The 25,451-nt window shown below is 41.3% G+C and overlaps 2 protein-coding genes across 7 annotated transcripts in view; one reads left to right on the top strand and one right to left on the bottom strand.

Annotated features, from left to right (window-relative positions):
• LOC147312842 (interleukin-6 receptor subunit beta-like) overlaps window positions 1-25,451 on the bottom strand; it is a 30,449-nt gene continuing 4,998 nt past the window's right edge. Inside the window, exons 2-16 of one of the 6 annotated variants that reach the window (XM_086264618.1) lie at window positions 24,567-24,839; window positions 24,343-24,469; window positions 24,068-24,237; window positions 23,876-23,991; window positions 22,361-22,387; window positions 20,866-21,052; window positions 19,589-19,671; window positions 19,290-19,500; window positions 18,983-19,147; window positions 17,703-17,804; window positions 15,517-15,660; window positions 15,291-15,431; window positions 11,263-11,347; window positions 10,968-11,049; window positions 1-1,007 (exon numbers count right to left, since the gene is read on the bottom strand). In XM_086264618.1, the coding sequence (XP_086120744.1) occupies window positions 597-1,007; window positions 10,968-11,049; window positions 11,263-11,347; window positions 15,291-15,431; window positions 15,517-15,660; window positions 17,703-17,804; window positions 18,983-19,147; window positions 19,290-19,500; window positions 19,589-19,671; window positions 20,866-21,052; window positions 22,361-22,387; window positions 23,876-23,991; window positions 24,068-24,237; window positions 24,343-24,469; window positions 24,567-24,839 (2,324 nt within the window). In that variant the 3' untranslated portion in view covers window positions 1-596. The remainder of the gene's footprint in view (window positions 1,008-10,967; window positions 11,050-11,262; window positions 11,348-15,290; window positions 15,432-15,516; window positions 15,661-17,702; window positions 17,805-18,982; window positions 19,148-19,289; window positions 19,501-19,588; window positions 19,672-20,865; window positions 21,053-22,360; window positions 22,388-23,875; window positions 23,992-24,067; window positions 24,238-24,342; window positions 24,470-24,566; window positions 24,840-25,451) is intronic. The other 5 variants (XM_086264619.1, XM_086264620.1, XM_086264621.1 and 2 more) reach the window with 5 other exon arrangements.
• On the top strand, window positions 6,522-8,009 carry LOC147312843 (uncharacterized). Its single transcript, XM_086264624.1, has 2 exons — window positions 6,522-7,023; window positions 7,480-8,009. The coding sequence occupies exons 1-2, from the start codon at window positions 6,522-6,524 to the stop codon at window positions 7,992-7,994; spliced, it is 1,017 nt and encodes a 338-aa protein (XP_086120750.1). The 3' UTR covers window positions 7,995-8,009.

Raw genomic sequence — 25,451 nt, 5'->3', positions numbered from 1 at the left:
TCAAGTACAACATTTATTCACTTTATTCCATACTTTTTTGTTTTTGTCTGTTTACAAGACATATGGCAGAGACGCTTCTGCACGGTGAATATTTATCAACACAATAACAACATTTACATTTTAATGACTCCTCCAGTTTACAAATGACACAAAGCGATAAAGCAAAAAGAAATGCAGCGAGTCACACCTCAACAAACATCAAGCATATAATACATGGCTAAAATATTTACAACAAAATATCACAATACTATAATACAGACTGTACATAAAACCAGGATCAGTGTCATAGCAAAGCATGTCTAGAATGCTAAATCCTGGGAACACTATATCATATTTTCAGTGGTGATAACTCATATCCTTAAATCTTTTCATCTCTTCACATTAAATGAAACCTATTCTTCCTGTACGGCTGAATACATTGAGATGACCTAATAAAGCAGCTACTACATACACAAAAACGGTTAAACATGTTTGTATCCTGTTGTTCCACAGTGCTAGGCAACTTAATGACACACACACAGTCATATCAAACCATATCTATTTCTTTCACAGCTGACTGACTGCAAATCTATCTGCATCATTTACCTTCACTGCTCTCACCTCTTATGATCTTGTTCAATCATGTCTAATGTGACATATATGGTCTTAAGTAATGCCTTTTCTTGCTGTTTTACTGGCACGTGCTTACTCAGTTTTTCAGTCTCCGGGACAGGACTCTCCCCAGAACTCTGACTTCGATAGGGGTTGGCTGTGCTGCTGTCTGAGGAAATTAATGCAGTGGATTCTCCAGGAGAGGGAGGCGTCTTTGCAGGTTCAACTGGACTTTCATCCTCTGTATAAAGACCAAGAGTCATTCCTGAGTTTGCGTAGTCCACTATGTATTCACTGGCTGTGTTAGTATCATAGCCTGTAACTAATGAAGGGGTAGATGTGCTCTGCGCTTTCTCTGGGTATACTGTATCACAGTGGCTTTCAGATGGATTTCTGAATGGCTGGAAGCAGATTCCCTATGGATACAAACACACAGACAGAAGGGAGCCGTAAAACAAAAAGCTAGGATGAATTACAGCAGCTTTTATATATTATCAAGACTCGGGCATGGATTGTTTCTGTAGTCAGTGAAAGCTAAACCCTACATAGACATGATAACTCAGGATAGAGGACCTCTGGAAGAGGGAAGATGTTAAAGGAGTCACAGTGCATGGACACATAAATGAGTTCAAGACAGAAACTTCAAACTATGACAAAAAACATCTGTAAAACATCTGTGTGCCATTCCAGAAAGCAGGTTCAACAAAGCATAAACTCTGAGTTGCTATAAACTCAGAGAGTTGAAACAGCCCTGATTATGTTCACCCTGAGTGAAGAATGCATGCGTGAAAGAGGATAGCAATCATCGGTGAAGCTCTGATACCAGGATTCCCCATGGCAACAGGTAAATAAAGAGCAGCACATGAATGCTTATGAATCTGGACCGTGATAGCTGTCATAAAAAAACATGAGGGGAGAAAAGGGTCATTTAAAATCCTCCAACTTGAATTGTTTTAATCGCTGAAGCTCGAATTCCACCAAATTTTACATTTGATTTTTAGATCAGATTTTTCAGTTGTAATCTGACAAATTACAGAAAATGAAAACTGAAGAAATGGAGCAAACACATAAGACAGTTTATTCATGGACCTGCGATATCCGTCAGCCCAGTAAGATTGATTTTGGAGATTATCATTGGGAGTAGTTGAGGAATTTATAGACATTGCACCTTACTAAATGTTGCTCAGTGTCATTTGACTGTATTTGACTGCATGACTATACTCAAACCTGAAGTGCCATCAGAACATATTAGAGCTCTCTGCAGTTATGCAAACATAGCATATCAGCACAAATATTCATGTGGGCTAATTTTACAGTCACCTTGGAGTCACTGAATAGAGTCAAATGTAAGGCCATCTTCCTCTAGAGATAAAGCTAAGCCCAGCTCTAAAGTTACACACTATGTATCGCACCATCATTGCATTGTAAACGTGCATATATGGATTTGGTAATACAAAGAATGTATGCATATTTTTATACTTGAGCCTAATCTGTCTTCACTGCTAGAACTGTGACTACAAAAATACAGAACACACCAAAAATACTTGTTCAGTCAAACTAATTTCATAATACTAATTTCTGACAAACTAAAGGGATTTTTGTGTCTCCGTGGGATACAAATTTTTATAGTTTTTAATAAACCTGATCAGAGTGCTGAGTGCTTATTTCCAACTGGGGTTTTATGTTTTGTCAAGCCAGCTAAGGCAAAGAAAGCCTGGTTGTGTTGAACTTCCTTTATAATATAGGCCTCAGGAAGTGTGGGGGGAAACTGTTTAAGATGATATTCAGAAAACCACTTTCAGGACAACTGAAAATACCAATTATTATTTTTTATTAATCCAGCCGCCAGATTTTGGTAGTTAACTTTTTGATTAAATCACAGAATCTTTTTTTCAGATCTCAGAAATTTGAGGTGGATGTGCAATGATCAAGAAAAAACATCTTAAACAGCTTTTTTCATTCAACACAACAAAGTCTGATGGAGGAGGCCTATTTTTAAGAGTTCAAAAGGCAAGGGAAAATTGGGACAGTGTAAAACTGTGACCAAAGCAGAAAAAGCTGCGGGTACTCATTATAATTTGCCTTTAGTGGCTGGTGCAAAAAATGAACCAGTGTACCGCGCATACAAAGTAAGAGATTTGGAGGCATTGGTTAAACAGCTTCCACCTATAACTGGGGGAGGAGCAAGGTGGTTGCGTGAATTAGGCAGACTAACAGAAGGAGAGGAGCTTGCGATTGGTGATTTTCGCGCCATTTCTGCGCGGTGTATGCTCGGTGGTGGGCTAGCAGATGTAGAGGCTATAGCTCGCACAACTCGCCATGCAAATGATTTGCCTTATCATGAAGTACAATGTGCTTTGTCTGACGCAGTCCGTGAAAAGTACCCAACCCCTAATACAGGAGCCATACCTAAAATAATTTGGGACCCCCAAAACACACCTAGAGAGTTTTTAGAAAAAGCCAGAGATCAGTGGTTGTTAGAAACAGGTACCCATCCGGGTAGAGAAGGTGAACATCGGGCATGGTTTCGCTCAGCGGTGCTGGCAGGGCTGCCAAACCAGGTCACAGAAGATCTACAGAAAAACCCAGATTTTGCCGTAGCAGATTCGGTGCAGTGGGAAAGACACGTCTCACATCGTTTGCAGCTGGAGCAGGACAGGGCGAACAAGCAGAAAAAAGAGTTGGAGGAGGCACAAGCGTCTCTACTCAAACTACAGTTGGTGGAGGCCAGAAACAAAGCCAGCGAAAAGAAAAAAGAGGAAAAAGAAAAAACAGAAAAAATTATGATAGTTGCGACCCAGCCTGGTCCTGGGCCTGAATGGCCAGATAGTGGCCCGGGTCCCTGCACTAATGACGGATGGCCCGCCAATGCACCAAGGCAGAACCAACCCACAGGGAATTGGGGAACCGGTGGATCGTACAGAGGGCGTGGTGGCTCAGCGGGGGGAGTACAAAGAGCTCGTGACACGGGGAATCTCAGCAGTGTGCCTTGGAATGTCTGTTGGAGGTGTGGAGCAGAGGGTCATTGGAACAGAAATTGCCCAGAACGTCGTCAGAACTATCAAAGACGAGGCTACCAATCCCAGGCACGTGGAGCTCCGAGAGCAAGAGATGGCTCTAGGGGAGCATATCAGGCCCCAAACCCGAGTGCAGCACCAGCCGCGCAGTATCCAGTGGCTGACTGGAGGGAGGACCAGTACTGAAGGGACCCGGAAGGACCAAACAGTATGGTGGTGGCAGATCCCATGCTGTTGATGACTGTAGAAGGGACAGAATTGCCCTTCTTAGTAGACACTGGAGCAACATATTCAACCTTGAGAGCAGCACCAGACAGTGCAACGTTGTCCTGCCACACAGTGAACGTGGTGGGTTTTTCCGGGATCCCGACAACTCTGCCAGTGACTGACCCAGCTTTGACAAAGCTGGGCAAGCAGACTTTGAAACACAACTATGTGGTGTCATCGCAAGCGCCAGTAAATCTTATGGGCAGGGACCTGCTCGTGAAGTTGGGCGCCACAATCACATGTTCAGCAGATGGATTATCTGTGACTCTGCCAGGGGGCCAGCATTTTCCGTGCCTGGGAACAAGTTCAAAGACTCAATACCTGCTTCAAGACTGTGAAAGAGCAAAAGTCAATATCTACTGGGGGAGACTAGTGAAAGAGGATGTTCTGAGGCAATTTCAGCTGTGGAGACCCTGGATAATGAGCTTGGCAGTTTACTCCCCTCCGCGCGACCCTTACCACGTTACCCTGTTTTATGATAAAGAGAATGACGACACCTATCGTGAATTATTTCAATCTGATCTTGAAGGTCAGACGTGGAATGTGCAAACACATGACATCTACATCGGACCAGAAGGTGTAGCCGCGGCTGTGAAATTAACTGATGAACAACTGCCTTGGTACAATGTGGAAGAAAATTCAACCCCTCACATTACATTGGCGGTCCACCAAGGTCATGGTGCAGGTGATCTAGGTCCAATGGTCAGGCGAGCACTGGACGACACAGGGTGGCAAAGAACCCAAATTCCTAACTTATTTTATGCTCCAAATTGTAAAACCTATCGCATAACTTGTGCCTGTGAGGATACAGTGATCTTGGAACATAAAGAAATTTCAAAAACACATGGTGAGGAGTGTGTAGATCATCCTCACGCAGTTGCTGGACTGTCGAATCTGCCTGACAGTCTATGGTCAAAAGGGCCCACGGATGTTGGCCTAGCTAAGTGTCCTCCTGTCTTGTTCCAGCTCAAGTCACACACACCAATCAATAGACCACAGTATAAACACAAGCCTGAAGCAGAGGCAGGAATTACAGAAACAATAGAAGGCCTGCTAAGGGCCGGGGTGTTAGAGCCCTCTCACTCACTGTGGAACACACCAATTCTACCAGTGGAGAAACATGGAATAGGAAAATACCGTATGGCACATGATTTGAGAGCCATTAATGAAATATTGCTCTCTACTACTGCACCGGTACCAAATCCGTACACAGCTTTATCAGCTATCACACGTGACCAAAAGTGGTTCACGTGCATTGACCTGGCAAATGCATTCTTTTGTCTTCCTCTGCATGAGTCACTCAGAGACATTTTTTCATTCACATACAGAGGCCAACAACTCAGATACACACGTTTGCCGCAAGGCTTTGCACTTTCTCCAGGCATTTTCAATCAGGTGCTTAAAGAAGCCCTGTCGTCATGTAATTTGCCTAATGATTGTACATTAATACAATATGTTGATGATCTTCTCATTGCAGCCCCGTCAGCAGCGGATTGTACAGCGGCATCGTTCGTTGTGTTGAATAGGTTGGTGGAATGTGGCTTTAAAGTAAGTAAAGACAAGCTGCAGTTAGTTCGCCCTGAAGTGACCTTTTTGGGCCGGGTAATCGCACACAAATCAGTGGGTTTGATGAACACACACAGAGACCAAATTTTGATACACCCAAAACCGCGAACTGTGAGAGAAATGCTTTCTTTTCTTGGTTTAACAGGTTACAGCAGGCAGTTCATTCCGGATTATGCAGGCAAAACTGCCCCTTTAAGGGGCCTAATGAAGCAAGTTGGTGTTCGAAACTTTAAGGCTGAGTTGCCTTGGACGCCTGAAGCTGAAGCCGCATTTATTAGGGTAAAACAGGATTTGTCAAGGGCCTCAGATTTAGCCACACCCAATTATGACGAGCCATTCTATTTAGATGTTTCTGAAACAAACTCAATTGTAAATGGAGTGTTGTTTCAGAAAAAAGGGGGGGGTAGAGAAGTGCTCATGTATGTTAGTGTAAAACTACATCCAACAGAAGCAAAGCATCCTACATGTACACAACATGCAGCAGGGGTCGCTAGAATTATCCAAAAAACAGCATATGTAGTGAGAGAACACCCACTAAAAATACTCACTACACATAGCATAGTGGCATACGTGAATTCACAAGCATTTTGTATGTCACCACGGGCACAACAGAGACTGAGCAAAGTCTTAGAGGCCCCAAATTTGACATTCACACATGAAGGAATTAACATGGCTGATTTAATGGGTGTAGGGGAACCACATGACTGCGCCAAAAGAGCACAGATCGAGGAAAAGATTAGAGAGGACCTGAAGGCCGAACCCATACCGGGAGCTGAGGACTGGTTCACCGATGGATGTTGCCACCGAGACGAAGGAGGACTGAAAGCAGGGTATGCGGTGGTCTGCAGAGTAGAAGGAGATTATCAGGTCAGAGAGTCAGGAAGGATTGAGGGAAAGCAGTCGGCCCAGAGAGCTGAAGTGATAGCCTTAGCTCGAGCTTTGAGACTAGCCAAGAACAGGAGAGTGAACATCTACACCGATTCGGCATATGCGTTTGGAGCAGCGCATGTGGAGCTGCCTCAGTGGAAGAGAGCAGGATTCAGAACAGCAACCAATGCACCTATTTCCCACAAACATGAAATGGAGGAACTGGAAAAGGCCTTGGCTGATCCAGAGGAGGTGAGCATTATAAAATGCAAAGCTCACTCCCAAGGAACCAGCATGGTGGAAAAAGGAAACCAGAGAGCAGACGAAGCCGCAAAGGAGGCCGCAGGCTACAAAGGACAGAGACAAATGATACAGGTAACCCCAGAAGAGGAGAGATCTGTTGACCTGATTGAGGAAGTTAAACGGGCCCAGGAGGAGGCATCCCCAGAGGAAAAGGGGGTGTGGAAAAACAAAGGAGCCTGGCAGGATGGACATTTGTGGAGGGGGCCAGACGGGCGCCCCGTGCTGACAGCCAAAATGGCAGAACAGAAGGTGGATGAAGCCCACGGACTTGCCCACGTGGGGAGAGCCCAGATGGAAAGAAATTTGTGTCATTGGTGGCATCCTGAGCTGCGAGGAATGATAAGGGAGAAGGCCAGGATGTGCTTAATCTGTGGGGCACACAATCCTAAGCCAGCAGTAAAACCGGAAGTGGGTAAGTTTCGGCCCCCTGAGAGGCCGGGAGAGGAGATTGTTATTGATTTCACTGATATGATTGATTCCGGGCCGGGCGGTGTAAGATATTTGTTAGTGTGTGTTGACGCTTTGACCGGTTGGCCAGAGGCCTGGGCTACAAAAAAGGAGGATGCTAAGACTGTCATTAAGTGTTTAATCAATCATTACATTCCCCGTCATGGGTTCCCGAAAAGAATTAGATCAGATAATGGAACCCATTTTAAAAATCAAGATTTGGAAAAAGTAGAAAAAATGTTGGGCGTCCAGCATAAATTTGGAACGGTCTATCATCCTCAGTCTCAGGGGAAAGTAGAAAGAATGAACCTAAATTTGAAAAACAAATTGGCAAAAATCTGCGCGCAAACAGGGCTAAATTGGGTCGCAGCCCTGCCGGTTGCGTTGATGACCATAAGATGTTCTGTTAATCAATCCACAGGTTTTACACCATACGAGCTGCAAACCGGGAGACAGTTTCCGGCACCTTGGACGGTGGGCTCGGGTGAACGGGACAAAAAGGGGAACCGGTCCCACGCAGACTACTGGAACGAGCTAAAGGCGCTAGTGTCCAGTTTCACGAAACAGGCGGCTTGTAAAGGGCCCACAGGAGAAGGAGAGGTCCCAGACGCGAAAACAGTGTGGCTGAGAGTCATCAAACGAAAGTGGAAGGAGCCCCGCTGGACTGGTCCATATGAGGTATCGGCTCGGACGGCGACAGCGGTCCAACTGAAGGGGAAAGGCGACACCTGGTATCACTGGACGCAGTGCGCAGCTGCGCACGAGGGCTTGGTGAGGAAGGATCAATCTCAACTCGACGCAGGTGAAATTGAGCGGCACAATAATCCCTCACACCTGTGCAACGGACCGACCGGTAGTCTACCCGGAAGGTCGAAGAAAGAAGAGCAGCCAAGGAGGAGATCGCCGCGCCAACGAAAAGGAGCGGTACCACACTGAACACCTAAAACAAGAGAGAGGCTCTGACAAAGGGCTTTGAACTTTTTACTACACCATAACATTCATATACCACCATGCCATCACAACAATTAGACACTGGTGAAGAAAGAAGAGTCTCAAAAGCCATCACAATGTTTAAAATTATTATGAGTTTGATGTTAACTATGTTGCTAATCATGGCTATTTGTTTTTTGATTTGTTTGTTGCAGACCGACCCGGGAAACCAGTCTGAGCACGGAGGCCATGCCAGTCCGGCGTTGCTTGATACACCAAGTACATCACGCGTGGTCCATAGTGAGTTAAGGTTGCGGGCAAGAGTGAAACGCGAGGTCTCTGGTAAAAAGGATGAGTGTCTCAGCACATATGGTGGTTTAGAATTAGATTATGTTATTGGCTCCACAACTTCCTTTACGTTTGATCTGTGTGATGTTGTTAATTGCAGGGACGTCGGCAGTGCTTGGAGGGGATACAATGTGTGGGTCTGTTGGGATTATTCAGTGAGTACGCACTGCGAGAGGGGAAATCGTCCTTATGACAGCTGGTGCCGTAACTGGGACCAGGTAAGGGGTTACACTGGGCAAAATTGGGAACCGTTAGAATCGGGATCAGAAAACGGGCTTAAACTACAGAGGGATTTTAGCCCCTCTGGAAACGCGTTAACTTTATCATTGGGGAATTGGGATCGCAAACAATCTATGTATTTAATTTTGGGGGTGGAAATAGCGGGGGTTGATCCAAAAGGGTTAATTAAAGTTAATTTCCTAGAAAAAACTAATCGTTCTGCTTTCTTTCCAGTGACTCCAAACAAGAATGTAGATAGGATTAATTATGTTCATTACAATGTACTGAGGCTCTCTAACCTGACCAGAGACGGATTGGAGGGGCTAGCGGAGCAGGTGGGTCCGACCTCGTTAATGGGAGTGCAGAATAGAATGGCCCTTGACATGTTGTTAGCGGAAAAGGGGGGCGTGTGTGCTATGTTTGCCGACCAGTGTTGCACCTTTATTCCAAACAATACTGCTCCAGATGGGTCGGTAACCAAGGCTCTGGAGGGCCTGAAGAGCCTTTCTGAAACTATGCATGATCACTCCGGTGTTGGTAATCCGTTAGAAGGCTGGCTGACCTCAGTGTTCGGACGGTGGAAGGGGGTCATCGCTTCGGTCATGTTTTCTTTGTCTATTGTGGTGGGTATTATGGTTATTTGTTGTTGTATCATCCCTTGTGCCAGAAGAATGTTCAAAAGTATGTCTGTGAGGGCAGTGGACCCTGGAGTCATTACTCCAATGTCCATGATGCCGATGATGCATGTGGAGCTGAATGTGTAGGCCAAGGAGGGACACAACTGTTTGTGACCTCTGGATTCTCCAGAGGTCAACAGAGGGAATTGTAGAATAAGGAGGGGATGTTTTTCTCATTATCATTTAATATTTTAATATGCCATTATTAGTTCCTTAGAAGTATATAACCAGCTTTGCATTAAGCATAAATTGAAGTTTTTGATCTTACATTATTCTTTGCATTACAGTGATGGTGATAACTTTAATTTGATCTTTCTTACAGGTACCAGAATAATAACATGATTTTCCATTGCAGATGTAATCATGATCATTCCATACACATTGCAGTTTGTTGCTCATTCTAGAGTTGTGCTCAAGGTAATTAAAGGTTAAAAGCTACAGCCAGTGCGAGTCTGGCTGATCTATGGAGGGCAAAGGCTTTGAGCTTGGAAGGCCGCACGCGCTTACACAGCACTTATAAGATGTCATTCTTGGTGATTTTGTGCTTAGTCATGTTTTAATATGTTTTAAGTAGAAGTAGCTGATCCAGCAATATTCATTTAATATTATATACTTGATTTAGAGCAATACACACTGATGGTCTTAATAAATGAAAGAGTCCTTGTAGTTGCTATGTTGTGTCTCAGCAGGGTACAGACGGTTCCAGGAGAAGGGGGGCAGTTAGCGTCTGCCCTCGGGAAGGAGACAATGTTATTCTTTGTGTTAAATAAAATTGTCAACATTGATTGTATTACACCTGTCACTACGCATGAGGGGGCGTTCTAATACCCTGATTTCATAAAACTATGGAGATGTGTTTTTTGAGATGAGATCTGAGACTGTCTGCATACAGTGTCCATCTCCCACGTGTGTGATCATTAAATCATCGTTTGACTCAACCCGACCGGACCAGTGTTGTTATTGTGGGTTTTTCCTCTGGTGTCCATCCCCAATATTTTTGAACCATAACAGTAGTTAACTTTTTGATTAAATCACAGAATCTTTTTTTCAGATCTCAGAAATTTGAGGTGGATGTGCAATGATCAAGAAAAAACATCTTAAACAGCTTTTTTCATTCAACACAACAAAGTCAGAGAGACTCAGTTTGCTGACACATGTGACAAGGTAAAACAGAAAACCCTCACACTGTAAAATGTGAAAGTAAATTACCAAGTAGTCACTTTAGCAGAAATATAGAATAACATTCAGCTTCTCTACAATTCAAGAAAGCACAAGCTGATGTATTTCTACCTTTTTTTGCTTGACAATGAAAAACCTACAATTTAATCATGCAACTTCTTCAGCAACATTAATGCAGATATAATGCATCCCACTGGACAGCCTCAGATAATAACACACATAGTGAAGTTAAAAACAAGCAGAGACACATGAGCACAAAGAAAATCTAGAAAACCCATGTGAACAGACACAACGACTGGACTATTTATACACCAAGGAGTGATTTGGGATTAGAAACGGGAAGAAAAACAGGACAGATGTGCACATAATCAAAACAGATGGTGGGGACAAAAATAAATCTGAAAAACTAAAAGAAGACAAATGAGAAAGCAAACTAACGAAGTAAAAATGAGAAGAGGAAACAATAACTCAAAAGCCTAAACTACATGTGAAAATATCACCGCCCCATCCCGCAAAATTCATCATTATAAATCAAGGGCCATGACATCCTCGTCACCTTTTGTTGACTTTGCGATGCCCAAACACCCACAGAGCTGAGGGCTGGATTTGGCACGGGCTTCTCCTGGAATTTCTTCCATCTAAACAGATAACACACATCATTAACACATCGTTAGGAAGAAATCTGTAGAAGTGTTTGGTGCCAAAAATGTAATCACAACATGACCACAATGTCTTAACACATCAGAGCCTGTCTTCCACTATTGATGGCCTGGAAATGTTTTTGGTTCAGTGTTTGCATTCAAAAGGAGCTCGTAACAAATCATCAATAACAAAAAGAGACTGAAACTTACTGAACAGCAATGCATAATCCGAGAAATAACACCAGGAAGATGATAACGCTTCCAGCGACACTGAGTGGAGTAACAAGCCCTGGATCTGTTAAAGACATTTCAATTGATCATTGAGCACTTTGCAGAACAGACATTAAACACTCTTAAAAAAAATCACTGACTGGATTTATACAATTTTAAATAATTAGTATTACCACAGCAAAGAAAAGAAAAAGTTCATAACATTCGGTTTAATTCAGATACTAGTCCAGTGAGTCATAACATTAGAGGTTAGGATCTTAGTTCTTAGCACGCAAACAAATATCTTAACACTGATCAACCGTCGGCTGGCAATCTGTCACAGTGTCTTCTCATGGTTGATAAATAGTTCCAAAGGGAGGTGAATCAACGTCAAGACGGCTTCAGGTACTTCTTGACTGTTATCTGGGTGACGTTCTACCCAGACAGACAAGTGTTTATCGCAAGGGTGGCTCAAACCTCTTCCTCTTGCCCTCCTTGCCCTAATGAGCCAATCAACTTCACACTCAAACACAGTCTCGGTCGTTGTGTCCTTGGGTAAGACACTTCACCTGTTGCCTACTGGTGGTGGTCAGAGGGCCCGGTGGCGCCAGTGTTCGGCAGCCTCGCCTCTGTCAGTGCGCCCCAGGGTGGCTGTGGCTACAATGTAGCTTGCCATCACCAGTGTGTGAATGTGTGTGTGAATGGGTGGATGACTGGATATGTAAAGCGCTTTGGGGTCCTTAGGGACTAGTAAAGCGCTATATAAATACAGGCCATTTACCATTTACTTGCTTCTCACGGTTTAAATTGGTGATATCAGCACCAGACATAGATCATTTGTACCATTTTAAGTGTACATAAAAATAAATGACTTTAAAGTGTTGTTTATAGTAACAAAATCAAGCTTCGGTAATACCAGTTTGTGTGTAAAAAATACAGGCAACTATAAGGTTTTTTATATCAGGACATAATAAAGCAAATATCTAATCCTTACAAGGTCTCGAAATTAGGTAAATATAACCCGAGATCAACAGCAGCTCGTGACATATAACACTGTGAAATGGTCTAAAAAAAGTGAAAATGAAGAAGCACTGTGTGAAAGACCGAGTATACCTCGTGACTCAGTAGCTCGTAGAACACATTTAGCAACACAAATGTAAAGTAATTGTTTTCTGTATGAATTTATCAGTCTCTCATGTCCAGTGTTGGGAAAAAAGTAATTAATTATAGTTACCAGTTACTTCTTCAAAAAAGTAACTGAGTTAGTAGCTGAGTTATAAGATTCTAAAAGTAATATGTTACTAGAAAAAGTAACTATTGCATTACTTTAAAAAATGTTTAACCTTCTGGGTCCAGACTATAATTGGCCGTTTTTGACTACTTTTGATTTTACTGCTACAGTTCACCTTTAAAAACTATTTACTTTGCCTTGTTTGGTATCATTATTTTCAGCACAACCTCACATGTCTGAATCTACAGTTATGTTTTCATTTAGAGAAACTGTAGTAACACAATAGATCTAAAATTAGACAAATAACATAAAATCCGAGTAGAAAAAGTTATATTTTTTACTGTAAAAACCATAAACATGTTTAATGAATCATATTTCATAACTTTAAATGCAAATATAAATTGCTAATTTTAAAATCCTCTGCACAAGTTTTGCAGACAACAAAGTTATTTGCAGCAATTTACCTTTTTTTTAAATAACCATTTCAAACTATTTAAATAACAATCAGGTGTTCTGCATTAAATAAGATGCCACACAAATTATTTGTTCCACTCGAAAAAATAATTTCTGTCCACTATAAAGGAGAACATCACACGCCTGGTGTATCACTCCTATATACTGTAATCTGCCTTTGGTGGCTTTCTGACAGTACCTGTAACATTCAGCAGTCGCCTCATTGTTCCCATCAACCCGCTGCATGACGTACTTCTCTAGAAGAATGTCTCAGGTTTGTAGCCCCAAAGGATACAGCCTCATTGTTTCTGCAGAGAGGTATATACTGTTTTTTCTTCATTAAATTATATACTGTAAATGCTTTACTGTTTTGTTCTAGAGAAATCTCTCTGCAGAAACAATGAGGCTAAAAGTCATGACGTCAGTTATCATCAAGCGTTTAGAGGAAAATGCATTAAAATCAGACATGACTATGTCGTGCAAATCAGCACATTTCCTGTATCCTTTGGGGCAACAGACCTGAGTCACTTTCATTAGTAGTCTTAGTTATTCCGCATTGAGTTTCTTATATTCCCCATTTAGTTCCTTGAATATTACATTTCCCCTTGTGTCTGTGTCCTTCTGTGTCCCTCTTTGTGTGTCTGTGTTTATGTGGGTTGTGTGTGTCTTTGTGCCTGGTTTCCCATCCTTGTGTTTCATTTCATGTCTCCCCGCCTTTCATGTTTATCTTTGTTCCTCAGCCTGTCATCATTGTCATCACCATCGTTTCCTGTTTTATTGTGAAAATCTTGCATTCCCTCTTCAGTGTGTTTAGTTTTGCTTTCTCTCACTCGTCATGTCTAATTTGTCTTAGCTGTCTTCCCCATGTGTTTCCTGTTCCCTTGTCATTCCTTGCATATTAAAGCCCTCTGTTTCCCTCTGTCCAGCGTTCTCCCTCATTCCCCACCGTGTGTTCTGCCTACCTGCGTGTTTAATTTCATGTATATTCCAAATTTAGTTAGTTTTGTAGTACAGCCATCCAACAATAAAACCGATAAAACTTTCTGAGTTCATTTTCACCTCCATGAGTCTGCATCTAGGGTCCATTCCTGCCTGCCTTACATGACCAGTTCATGACGCCACTTTGGTTTCATCCAAAGGACAGGAAGTCTCAGTTTGTTCGGGTGCAACGTTGCATGCCTAAGCTAACTGCCATGTGCAACTCTTCTAAACAAGCCATACTTGTTCATTTACCTAATTGCACTGTCTAATTGTACACTGCATTTTTGGATTACTTTGTTAAATAAATAATGGCACAGCATAATATGTCATGTTTTGTAGTTGCTTTAATGTTGCATTTACCTAATTTTAAGACCTGCTAACGACTGCGTTACTTGTATTATATCCTGATACAAAAAAACCTGAGCTGAAAGAGAGTGTACTTTCTTGTTACCATGACTGCATGTGGAGATTCAAAACCACTTAATAACCAGAGTAGTTGTTGAGTTTTAGGTTTTTGGTTCAGTTTTTGCTGTTGTGCTGTGACCAATTTCGACCATGGCAATGCCCATGGTCATAGACTTGTAGATAATATTACAATAGCAAAGTAAATCCTGCCACGCCTTTTTGTCTGTAAAAACAATTAATATTTTATGGAAAATAAATGATCCGTCATTAATTATTAAACTTTTTCTGCAGTTGTCAAGTCTGCTGTCAGCAAATAAGTGCTGTTGTGGGTCTCAGAGCAGTAAAACTGCAGCATCCTGTTTCTGACTTTCAGGAATGTTTCTATTTGTTTGCGTCCTTAGATACATGCCAAGGTAACTGCTGGAAAACACAAAGGCTTTGGATCAAGGCCATAAAGAGATTTTCTCTGAGGCTCATCAAATTTTAATATTTGGCACTGATGTCGGGATTAGGCTGTTATTACTGCTATGAGTCAGTTGAGCTGTGTTTGGTTAAAGCTCGACTGTAGGAAAACACAGGTTCATGACTGGTAACAACAGCCATTGAGTTATTTAACTCACAAATGTTTTGAGTGGATTTAAATATAAAGGTTGCTAAAAAACATAAAATAAATAAAACTACACAGACATTGAATGGACTAAACTAAGCAAAAACATTTTTTGCTGTATTTTGTTCAATCCAGAAAACAAAACGAAAAAATAAAACTGTGTCACTATTGACTGAAATAACAATCTTTACTGGCCTGACATGCCAAAGCATGATTATTGTGCTGATGCATCTGTTGATTATTCACCAACTTAGTATCAGGGTGGTATTGGGTGCACCAAACCAAAGATAATCCGCTCACAGGCTCATTCTGAATCATTCCTCTAAGTCAGAGCTCTTATAGACCACTTACCAAATTTTGTGGTTGTAAATTTCTCATCACTGCTTTTTGATATTCCGGTCAGAGCCCTGGCATCGACATTGACGGTGTACTGGGTGTCTGGACTCAGATCTTTTAAAGAGACGTTCCTCATTTTGCCATCCACAGTAACATCTGGAAGAAACCCATTAAAGAAATGCTATGAATGTTGCATTATATGAAAGTGTGCAAACTTCGCACAAGTGCATTGCGTACTCACTGAGATACAGTACATCCTGCGTCTTGTAGTAGTTGACTGTATAGCTTTGAACAGCACCGCTGCATTCCTTCTGTGATTTCGTATTCCAGCTCACAAAGGCTTGTCGGTAGCTAGGTACAACTGTGATAGCAATGCTGTCTGGATCTGTAGGAGCGGCATGGGCAACATCAGCTTGGGACAGCATTTTAAAAAGTACTGTTTCAGAATGAGTCAAAAGTTTGGACACACCTTCTAATTTAATGAGTTTTCTTTATATTTACTACTTTCTACATCAGGGGTGTCCAACTCCAGGCCTTGAGAGCCGGTGTCCTGCAGGTTTTGGATGTGTACGTGATCCAACACAGCTGATTTAAAAGCCTATATGACCTCCTCAACATGACATAGTTCTCCAGAGGCCTGGTAATGAATTAATCATTTGATTCAGGTGTGTTGACCCAAGGTGAGATCTAAAACCTCCAGGACACCGGCCCTCTAGGCCTGGAGTTGCCTACCCCTATACATACTGAATACATCAAATATATGAAGCAAGCATTTATGGAATTATATAGCAAAGAAAAAAATGATAAATAAATATGTCTTATATTTAAGATTCTTGAAAGTAGCCACCCTTTGCTTTGTTGACAGTGCTGCAAACCCTTGGCTTTCTCTCGATGAGCTACATGTTGTAGTCACCTGAAATGGTTTTCACTTCACAGGTGTGCCTCGTCAGGGTACATTTGTGGAATTTCTTGCTTTCTTAATGAGGTTGGGACCATCAGTTGGTTGGTTACTGCAGTTGTGCAAGAACCAACCAGCTAAGTAAAGAGAAACAAGAAATAGACGTGTCCCCCAAGTGCAGTCGCCTTAAACCATCAAGCGCTACGATGAAAGTGGCTCGCATGAGGACCGCCCAAGGAAAGGAAGACCAAGAGTCACCTCTGCTGCTGAGGATAAATTCATCCGAGTCACCAGCCTCAGAAATCGCAAGTTCACAGCCCCTCAGACTAGAGCCCAGATAAATACCACACAGAGTTCCAGTAGCAGACACATCTCTACATCAAGTGTTCAGCGGAGACTGTATGAATCAGGCCTTTGTGGTCAAATAGCTGCTAAGAAACCACAACTAAGGAAAAGCAACAAGCAAAAGAGATTTGTTTGGGCCAAAAAACACAAGGACATTAGACCAGTGGAAATCTGTGCTTTTATCTAATGAGTCCAAATTTGCGATCTTTGGTTCTACCATGTCTTCATGTGATGCAGAAAAGGTAAACAGATGGTCTCTACATGCATGGTTCCCACCGTGAAACATGGAGGAGGTGTGATGGTGCGGGGGTGCTTTACTAGTGTCACTGTTAGGGATTTATTTTAAATAGAAGGCACACTGAACCAGCATGGCTACCACAGCATCCTGCAGCGACATGCCATCCCATCTAGTTTGCGTTTAGTTGGACCATCATTTAGATTTTCAACAGGACAGTGACACCAAAACACACCTCCAGGCTGTGTAAAGGCTATTTGACCAAGAAGGAGAGTGATGGAGTGCTGCGCCCAATGGCCTGGCCTCCACAGTCACCTGACCTAAACCCAGTCGAGATGGTTTGGGATGAGATGGGCGCAGAGTGAAGGCAAAAGGGCCAACAAGTGCTCGGCATCTCTGAGAACTCCTTCAAGACTGTTGGAGAACCATTTGAGGAGACTACCTCACGAAGCTCATCGAGAAAATGCCAAGAGTGTGTGAAGCAGTAATCAAAACAAAGGTTGGCTAATTTGAAGAATCTAAAATATAAAACATTTTTTTAATCATTTCACATTCTTTTGTTTTCTACTAGTGCTGTCAGCGTTAATCTCGTTAAAATGACGTTAACGCCATAACCGCATTAACGCAAATCTCTGTTAGTGAGTTAACGCGTCTCGCCCCGTGTGAGGGCTGCACGGCGTCAACGCTTCAGCGCAGTTAGCTCGTTAATGCATTTGCGCCGTGCAGCCAGTCGGTTATGGGTTGCAGTTATGGCGTTAACGTCATTTTTAACAACATTAACGCTGACAGCACTATTTTCTCCATAATTCCATATGTGTTTATTCATAGTTTTGTTGCCTTCAGTGAGAACAATGTAAATAGTCATAAAAACAAGGAAAAATCATTAAATGATAAGGTGTGTCCAAACCTTTGCTGGTAGTGTATACATCCAAACATCTGAATTACTTACCTCCAAAACTGGAGCAAACATGAAGGACTTTTGTGCCCTGACCTGTCTTGTCATCAAAGAGGGGCGTTACTGTGATATTATATGGCTTTTTTTCCTGGAGGCCTGTAAGAGAGGGGGAAGACTAGTCTGAAAACTGATGACAGAGAACTAGCAAGTGACTGTTACAGCATACTTGTTTAGCTTTTTAGCCACACAGCTCAACAGTGATTACGTGCATCCCTTAGAGGAGTTTTGTGCTGTTAGTGCCAAATTTGAATTTGTTCTATGCTTTATATGATACCGCCTTTAGCTATGGTAATATTTTAGCTAGAAGCCTATCAAGAGTATAACTAAAGTACCAAAAGCTGTGTAATCTAAACATACCAAAGCTCCAAGTGCACCAAGTGAAGTGGTTCTTATGATCTGTTTATATGATGAAATGCTTCTTGGGATTAGTATCTATTATAATCTAGTATACGTTTCAGATTTAATATGTGTGCAACAATGGATAAGAATGATTTATTTGTTTTAACAGTTATGCTTATAATTAAATAGTTTAGGTCATCTGTTTCCTCATCTGAGGTTTGAAGGCATCCAAAGAGTTATGAGAGAAGATTTGAGAAGCCCTGAGATGACTACAGGGTTAGAAATGTAGAAGAAATAAAAGTGGGGACACTATGAAAGGCACTTGGGTGAGAACTGTGATAAACAAGAAAAAATTAAGTAATAGCTTCACAATAAGCAGCTTCCTAGCATAAGTAAACACAGATGCTATTGAAGCAGACCTACAAAAACTAAATGGAAATGAAGAATACAAATACAGGATCTATTTCGGTGATTGTCCTTGTTTGTTAACCTTTGAAAAATAGTGTCTTTTCTAATACTTAAAAAAAAACAAGAAACAGATTTTACCTGGTCCGTGGAACCAGACCTTCACAGAAACATTGTGAGTAAATCTATTTAGCCTGGCTGTTCCTCTGCTTGCTTAAACACAACTGAGCACAAAGAAACACCGCAAGCTGCAACACATCTCAGGACACAGTTTTCAAGAAATAACTGTTTTTCTGTAGAATGTATAATGGATTACAGAGCAGCTTTTAACATCTATCTCACCCACGCTATGCATAATTTGCTACACCCATGAACCAATGATGCTGGAAGATAAGACACAAATGGATCATGTCTTTGCCAATAAATCGGCATGACTCAGATTCCAGCCACAAGGCTCCCTTGGAATTTATTAAACATCCATCTATCAGCCTGTCATCAATTTATCGTTATCACACTGCTCTCTAACGTACCGCTGAGTGTTACATTCGTGTACTCGCTCTCTTTCCAGTGGTACTGACTTCCATCCTGGGTCCAGTCAATTTTATACCCACTGACTGGCTGCATAGGAGCCATCCAGCTGACCTTAATAACTTTGTCATCAGATAAGGTCTGGATGTTGGTAACTTGAGGAAGGCCTGCCGATTAGATAAAGTGAAAGAAAAAAGAAGCAAATTGCTTGACAACACAGCAAAGCCTTTGTCCATTAAACTGAAGCAATCTGGTACATCAATAATAATTGCCCATTAAAAATGCTCAGTAAAAAGCATTTAAACTTACTCTCTCCAACGGCCGGAACATAAACTGACTTCACCACAAGAACTTCTTTATTCTGGAAGACTGTGAGATTTATTCTGTGTGCATCTTGGTTTACAACAACATCACAAGTTGTGTTGCCACAGAAGGTATAATTCCCTCCAGTCATGTGTTCACTGTCATGAGTTTGTTTTATGGTGTAATCAAATGTGCCTCCACAGTCTTTAGGAATACCCTGTGTGGATAATTTGAAGCTTGTCACATAAAAAAATAGAACATACAGAAATCTGCTGTTTAAAGACACCAATGAGATATTTCCTTACCTTCCACATGACACGGACTTTTCTAAGTCCATTTTCTTCCAGTTCAGACACTTTTCTCCACAGGCGCAGGTTGACATGATTCTCTGTAAAAGGTCAAAATAAGAAAAACTATTTTACGCAGGCAGGAATATTATTATATTTGAAAACTGTCAACGGTTTTGGTCTGAAGCCAAGAAAGGAGAAAGCAGTGTGTCTGTTCACGCGTTAAATAATATCCTGGAGCTCATGGTAACCGCTGCAAACAACTACGTGTTTACAGCGAATAATTCAATCATTCATCCACTTTGTGAACTGCCTCTCCAGTTCGGGGTCACGGAGGGAGCTGGAGCCTATCCAAGCTCTCTCGATGTGAGCTGCGGGGTACGTCAAAGACCGCAAGTCCATCGCAGTTCATTATTTTTAGTAATTCTGCTGCAGAAGTTGTAGACTGACCCTCATCTTCGTGTTACATGACATCGGTTCTCTGGAGGTATTTTTTTTTAAACACTACAGTCATATTACACAGCATAAAAGACTAAACTTTTGACTTTGTATTATCACATTCAAGTCCAAACCTGCAACTCAAAATGTTTCAGACTTCATTCCTTTAACATTCCTTGATAATGTTCCCTCTCTGGGCCTCAAACCTAAGGTGGCCCCTAGAGACAAAGCATGTACAAACTCCACAACACTTACAAATTCCAAAGCACAAAACACATGCAAACTCCAAAACACGTACAAAATCCAAAACACGTACAAAATAAAAAACACGTGCAAAATAAAAAACACGTGCAAACTCCAAAACACGTGCAAACTCCAAAACACGTACAAAATACAAAACACATGCAAACTCCAAAACACGTACAAAATACAAAACACAGGCAAACTCCAAAACACGTACAAAATACAAAACACATACAAAATACAAAACACGTACAAAATACAAAACACAGGCAAACTCCAAAACACGTACAAAATACAAAACACATACAAACTCCAAAACACGTACAAAATACAAAACACAGGCAAACTCCAAAACACGTACAAAATACAAAACACGTACAAAATACAAAACATGCAAACTCCAAAACACGTACAAAATACAAAACACAGGCAAACTCCAAAACACAACGGAAGTGTTCCAGGACGCTAGGGGCAGTGTTGAGCTCGATTTGCAAAATAAACGGTTTGTTGCAAACACATGGGCTGTATCCCAATTCAAGGCTGTTGATTTTCTTTACTCATTTCAGAGATCTTGACCCCCCCAATGTTCAGCACAAAGTTACACCCATGCTTACTGTTTAGTTTGGTCATATGTAGTTTTTCCTTGCTCCAGTCACTCCAGATGGCCTTCCCCAAAACACAGCGTACTGAAAAGCCGTAGGTAGTGCAGGAATCCACATTGTTGATCATGATGGACCCATTAGCTTCATCATTTAGTAGACAATATGGTCTTGTATTGTTTCCAGTCTCACTGTGGTCACACTAGGAGAAACAAACATTTCTTCTTAGGAACATCACTTCACTTCTAAAACATACTCAAAGCTTTTACCAACAGTCACTAAATTTATAGGGTGCATGTTTAAAAAGAATCGAGATTTATAAAGGTTTATTTTTTATTTTGTTGAATTGATTATCCAGGGAAAAAAATCCATGCAACAAGGAACTTTTTTGAAGTTGAGGAGTTTTAGATTTCTTTTTAAATAATTTATTACATTAAGTAAAATACTTTTCTTGCCAAATGTCACCACTATTTGCCAGAAGTCATCCTTTAGCTGAATGTTTTTATTTGTTAAAAGTAATGTTTAATCTTATCTAAAGATAATTAATTGTAACTTAATTAAAAGGAATATTATAATATTAGTATTATAATATTTTTTAATTCTTAGAAACATTTCGAAACAAATCGCTGTCAAAATTGAATGCTGAAAATATTTTATAATGAAGTTAAAAATGAATATACTGAGAAATCAATTGCGTCAGTTATGGATACAGCCTAAATATTCAGCTATAGAAATATCACATGCTGCTTATTTATTTTCTATTTGTTTCTTCCAACTAGCACAGTATATCCATTATGTCCCTCATGTATGTATTTTATTTCCCATTCCACAGCTTTATGTCCCTTGGGGAGAAAACGTACAAACATACAGTACAGCTCTAGGTGAAATCCGCGAAGTAGCCGACTTTGTTAATTTTTGGTTTTTTTACAATTATTATAAATGTTTTAAGGCTGTAAAAACCCGTCACTACACACTTTATGCACTTTTCTCAGACAGGCATGAAGATTTTCACACTTTTATCTCTTGTTTAAACACTCTCAAAGTTCAAACCTTCGTAGAAAAATAAGTCCAGTATTATAGAATGAAAACAAAGGAACCCTTGGTTGCCTTTGACGGTGCAAAAACGTTTAGTCAACATTGTTGAGTTTGTTGGGGAGAAAACTTACAAACATACAGTACAGCTCTTCAGAGTCACACTGCCACAGCTCGAAGATTTATGTAAATTTGACTACCTGAACGCATTCTATACTGTGCAGGAGACACAGCACGAGATTGATTGATAATGGTCTACAGCCAATCAGGACGCAGAACACAATGCGCTGCAAAACAGCAAGGCTGCGAAACGTGAACCGCATTATAGTGAGGGACCACTGCATATGATTTTTAGGTGATTACAGGTTATCTAATTTGTGTTTTACCTTCACTACCTGTGCAGCAAATGTGTTTTTATTTCTGCATTCCTCAAATACCGCAGAGATTAGAGGTTTGAGACAAGCCAGCTTTTCCTTACCTCGACAATTTCTCCTCCAGCTAAAACCTGGAAGTGAAACAAGTCCCCAGTTAGCCATGAAGGGTTAAATATTGCAAACATGTTGGCAGAAACAAAAAGAGCTTATATAGTGTCTACATTTTATTTCCCATTCCACAGCTTTATAGCAGTTTATACCATCTGCACTTTTGCATCTGATGACGCAAATACTGTTTATGACTAGATATATAATTTTTTTCTGGACAGAAATCTTTAGCTAAGGCACATATTGGGTACTATTTTAAAACATTATTGCTTAACCAACTAAATTAACTTTCACAAGACTAGGCAAAACTATTAACATGTGTATTAGAATTTCCTTTATTTATGTATTATTCACATTATTTACTTGGGTTTTAGCAGGTCATTTGCCCCGCGATGGCTGCTCCCACCAAGTTTGGGTTTTTTGTTCTTTTTAATTAAAGGATGCCAGCTACGCTCACCGTTTGTCTGCGGGCTTTATTAAGTTAAACTTCCACAACACATGAGATGAAATAAGTACAGCCCAGGATTTAATAGCTTGTAGAACAAACTTTAACAGCAACAAATCGAAGTAGCCATTTTCTGTTTGACTTCATCAGTCTCTCACATGCTTCTCACATTACTTCATTGAGGTTTGTGGGAATTTGTCTCGTAATGTCCCGCCGCAGCATTTCAGTCAGATGGACTGGACATTGAATGGGTCATTGCAACAGCTTTATTAATTTCTTTTTCAGAGAAATTCAGCCATTCTTGTGTAGCTCTGCTGCTGTCCTTGGGATCACTGTCCGGTTGCACATGCCCGGTTCCAGCAAAGCTTGAACTATCAGATATACTCGTCCCATCTGACTCTAGAATACTTGCAGAGGAGTTCATAGTTGACTCAATGACTACAAGGGGCCCAGGTCCTGTGACAGCTGCTATGAGCTGTTTGTGCTGATATGTTGTGTTTGGTGGTCGTGTGCATTATGGCCAAACATTTCTGTGCTGCTATGTTCCTTTTAGAGAGAAGAGGCTTTCTCTTGGCATCCCTTCCAAACAAGTCTTACTTGTTCAGTCGTTTTCTAATTTTGCTGTCATTAAGTTTAAAATTTCACATGCTAACTGACTCCTGAAGAGTCCTTTCAAAGTTTGACCTGGAGGCGAATTTACTTGGAAATTAATTCCTAGAAAGACTGTCTGATTATGTTAGTGCTAGTTACACTTGCTCATCAGTTAATCTAGTGCATTTGCATAGCAGCATCAAGCTGCTGCTTACTCTCTTAATTCCAGTGGGAGAATTGTTTTTTGACATGACTGTAGATCGAGATGACACATTTTTTGGGACTTCCTTTTTATTTTGTCTTCCTGGAAATCTGTTTATGTAACTTGCTGTTTAATGTATGAAAATGACATAACTTGTGGTCATCGTCATTGAAACTGTTGTGTTTCATTCAGCATTTTTATGGCAGTGTCGTAACTAATTCTTGTTATTGTTTCAAAGTGAGCAGCTGTGCATGTAATGAAAGAGCAACGTACTTTCCTGCATTTGACTTCACAGCGACCCGGCTCTAACGGAGAAAGTCGTCGCCATTTAACTGAGAGCGAACCTGCAGAGTCAGCCACCTCTAGGTCCTTTGGGGGAAGACTTTTACCTGAGTAGCAGACATTTCAACATCATCAAAAACATTCATAAATATAGTTATATGAAATGTAATCCATGTCACTTACTTATGTCATGTAGCGCAAATGTACGAGGCTCAGAGGAAACATTCCAGTGATGAGTTGTGGCTTTCACGGTAACAGTGATGTTGTCATCTCGAAGTGTGAATAGTTCTGTGAGTGTGCATGTTGTTTTCTTTGAGTGGCATTGTAAAATTTCCTTTTGTTTATAAAAAACACTGAAGGAAAGAAAAATCTATTAAATAATTTAAGAAGCATTAAAACAAAGGGAAAAAAATCTACATTAGTTGTTATACACAAGAGAAAGAAAATACAAAACTTACCTCTCTACGGCATAGTTCACTGGGGGATTCATGTGATGCTCCCATGTGCATGTGAGGCTGTCTAAGCCACCGCTTTCCTCTTGATTAAGCTTATAATGGACACATGAAATATTTCTGGGTTTTGCTGCTGAAGAGAAATTAAGTTATTAATGTCCTACATTTCCCTTTAATGCAGGAATGCTCAACTATATTTATGTTGGTAATGGAAGAAAATGACTTCTTACAGTACGTTTCTATAATGGTGCCTCCAATGACTTGCTGAGTATCTGCAGTATAGCACTGCAATGTCGCACGAGGGTGAGTGAAATTTCTGAGTGACAAGACTGTGTGTGTGCGGTTCAACATGCTGGACAGGCTATCATCAATGCGATCGTTGTTCAGTTTCCAGTAGATTTTGCTCGTGCCATCGCACGCGCTCTGACATGTTATCGTGATGTTCTCTCCCGCTTTGATGTATAGATCTTTAGGGTAAACACTGCAGGTGTTGCTGTTGGGGCCTGGAGGAAATGATCATTTTAATTAAGGTAATTGAAAAAACTCTTTTGTCTCTGTAGCAAAAACTGAAGCCGGCAGATGGATTGCTTAGGTTATCAGATGCATAGAAACAGGGAAAACAGCTGGCTCACAGAAAGCACTAAAGCATAGGAAAAAAGCGCTTGCATGAATGGGTGTCTTGGTCTCGTCCGTGCCCACTCCGGGTCAGGGACCAGACCCTGCCCCAAGTGGAGGAGTTTAAGTATCTCGGGGTCTTGTTCACGAGTGATGGGAGAAGGGAGCGGGAGATCGATAGACAGATTGGTGCAGCGGCTGCAGTGATGTGGACACTGTACCGGTCTGTTGTGATGAAGAGAGAGCTGAGTGTAAAAGCGAAGCTCTCAATTTACCGGTTGATCTACGTCCCTACCCTCACCTATGGTCACGAGCTGTAGGTAGTGACCAAAAGAACGAGATTGCGAATACAAGCGGTGGAAATGGGTTTCCTCCGAAGGGTGGCTGGCCTCTCCCTTAGAGATAGGGTGAGAAGTTCGGCCATTCGAGAGGGGCTCAGAGTAGAGCCGCTGCTCCTCCACATCGAAAGGAACCAGTTGAGGTGTTTCGGGCATCTGACA

Source organism: Aulonocara sp. 'chitande type north' Nkhata Bay, linkage group LG15 (assembly GCF_057382095.1).
Source record: "Aulonocara sp. 'chitande type north' Nkhata Bay isolate Kocher_YH1m ecotype deep benthic linkage group LG15, A_spYH_male_GT1.1, whole genome shotgun sequence".
In the NCBI taxonomy this organism is placed as follows: Eukaryota; Metazoa; Chordata; class Actinopteri; order Cichliformes; family Cichlidae; genus Aulonocara; species Aulonocara sp. 'chitande type north' Nkhata Bay.
The sequence above is the reverse complement of the archived record's forward strand: the minus strand, read 5'-3'. Positions and strand labels throughout refer to the sequence as shown.

Coding starts and splice junctions, on each gene's coding strand:
- LOC147312843 (XM_086264624.1), top strand. CDS start 6,522: ATGGAGGAACTGGAAAAGGCCTTGGCTGATCCAGAGGAGGTGAGCATT. Junction 7,024..7,479: donor AGCAGTAAAACCGGAAGTGG/GTAAGTTTCGGC, acceptor ATCAATCCACAG/GTTTTACACCATACGAGCTG.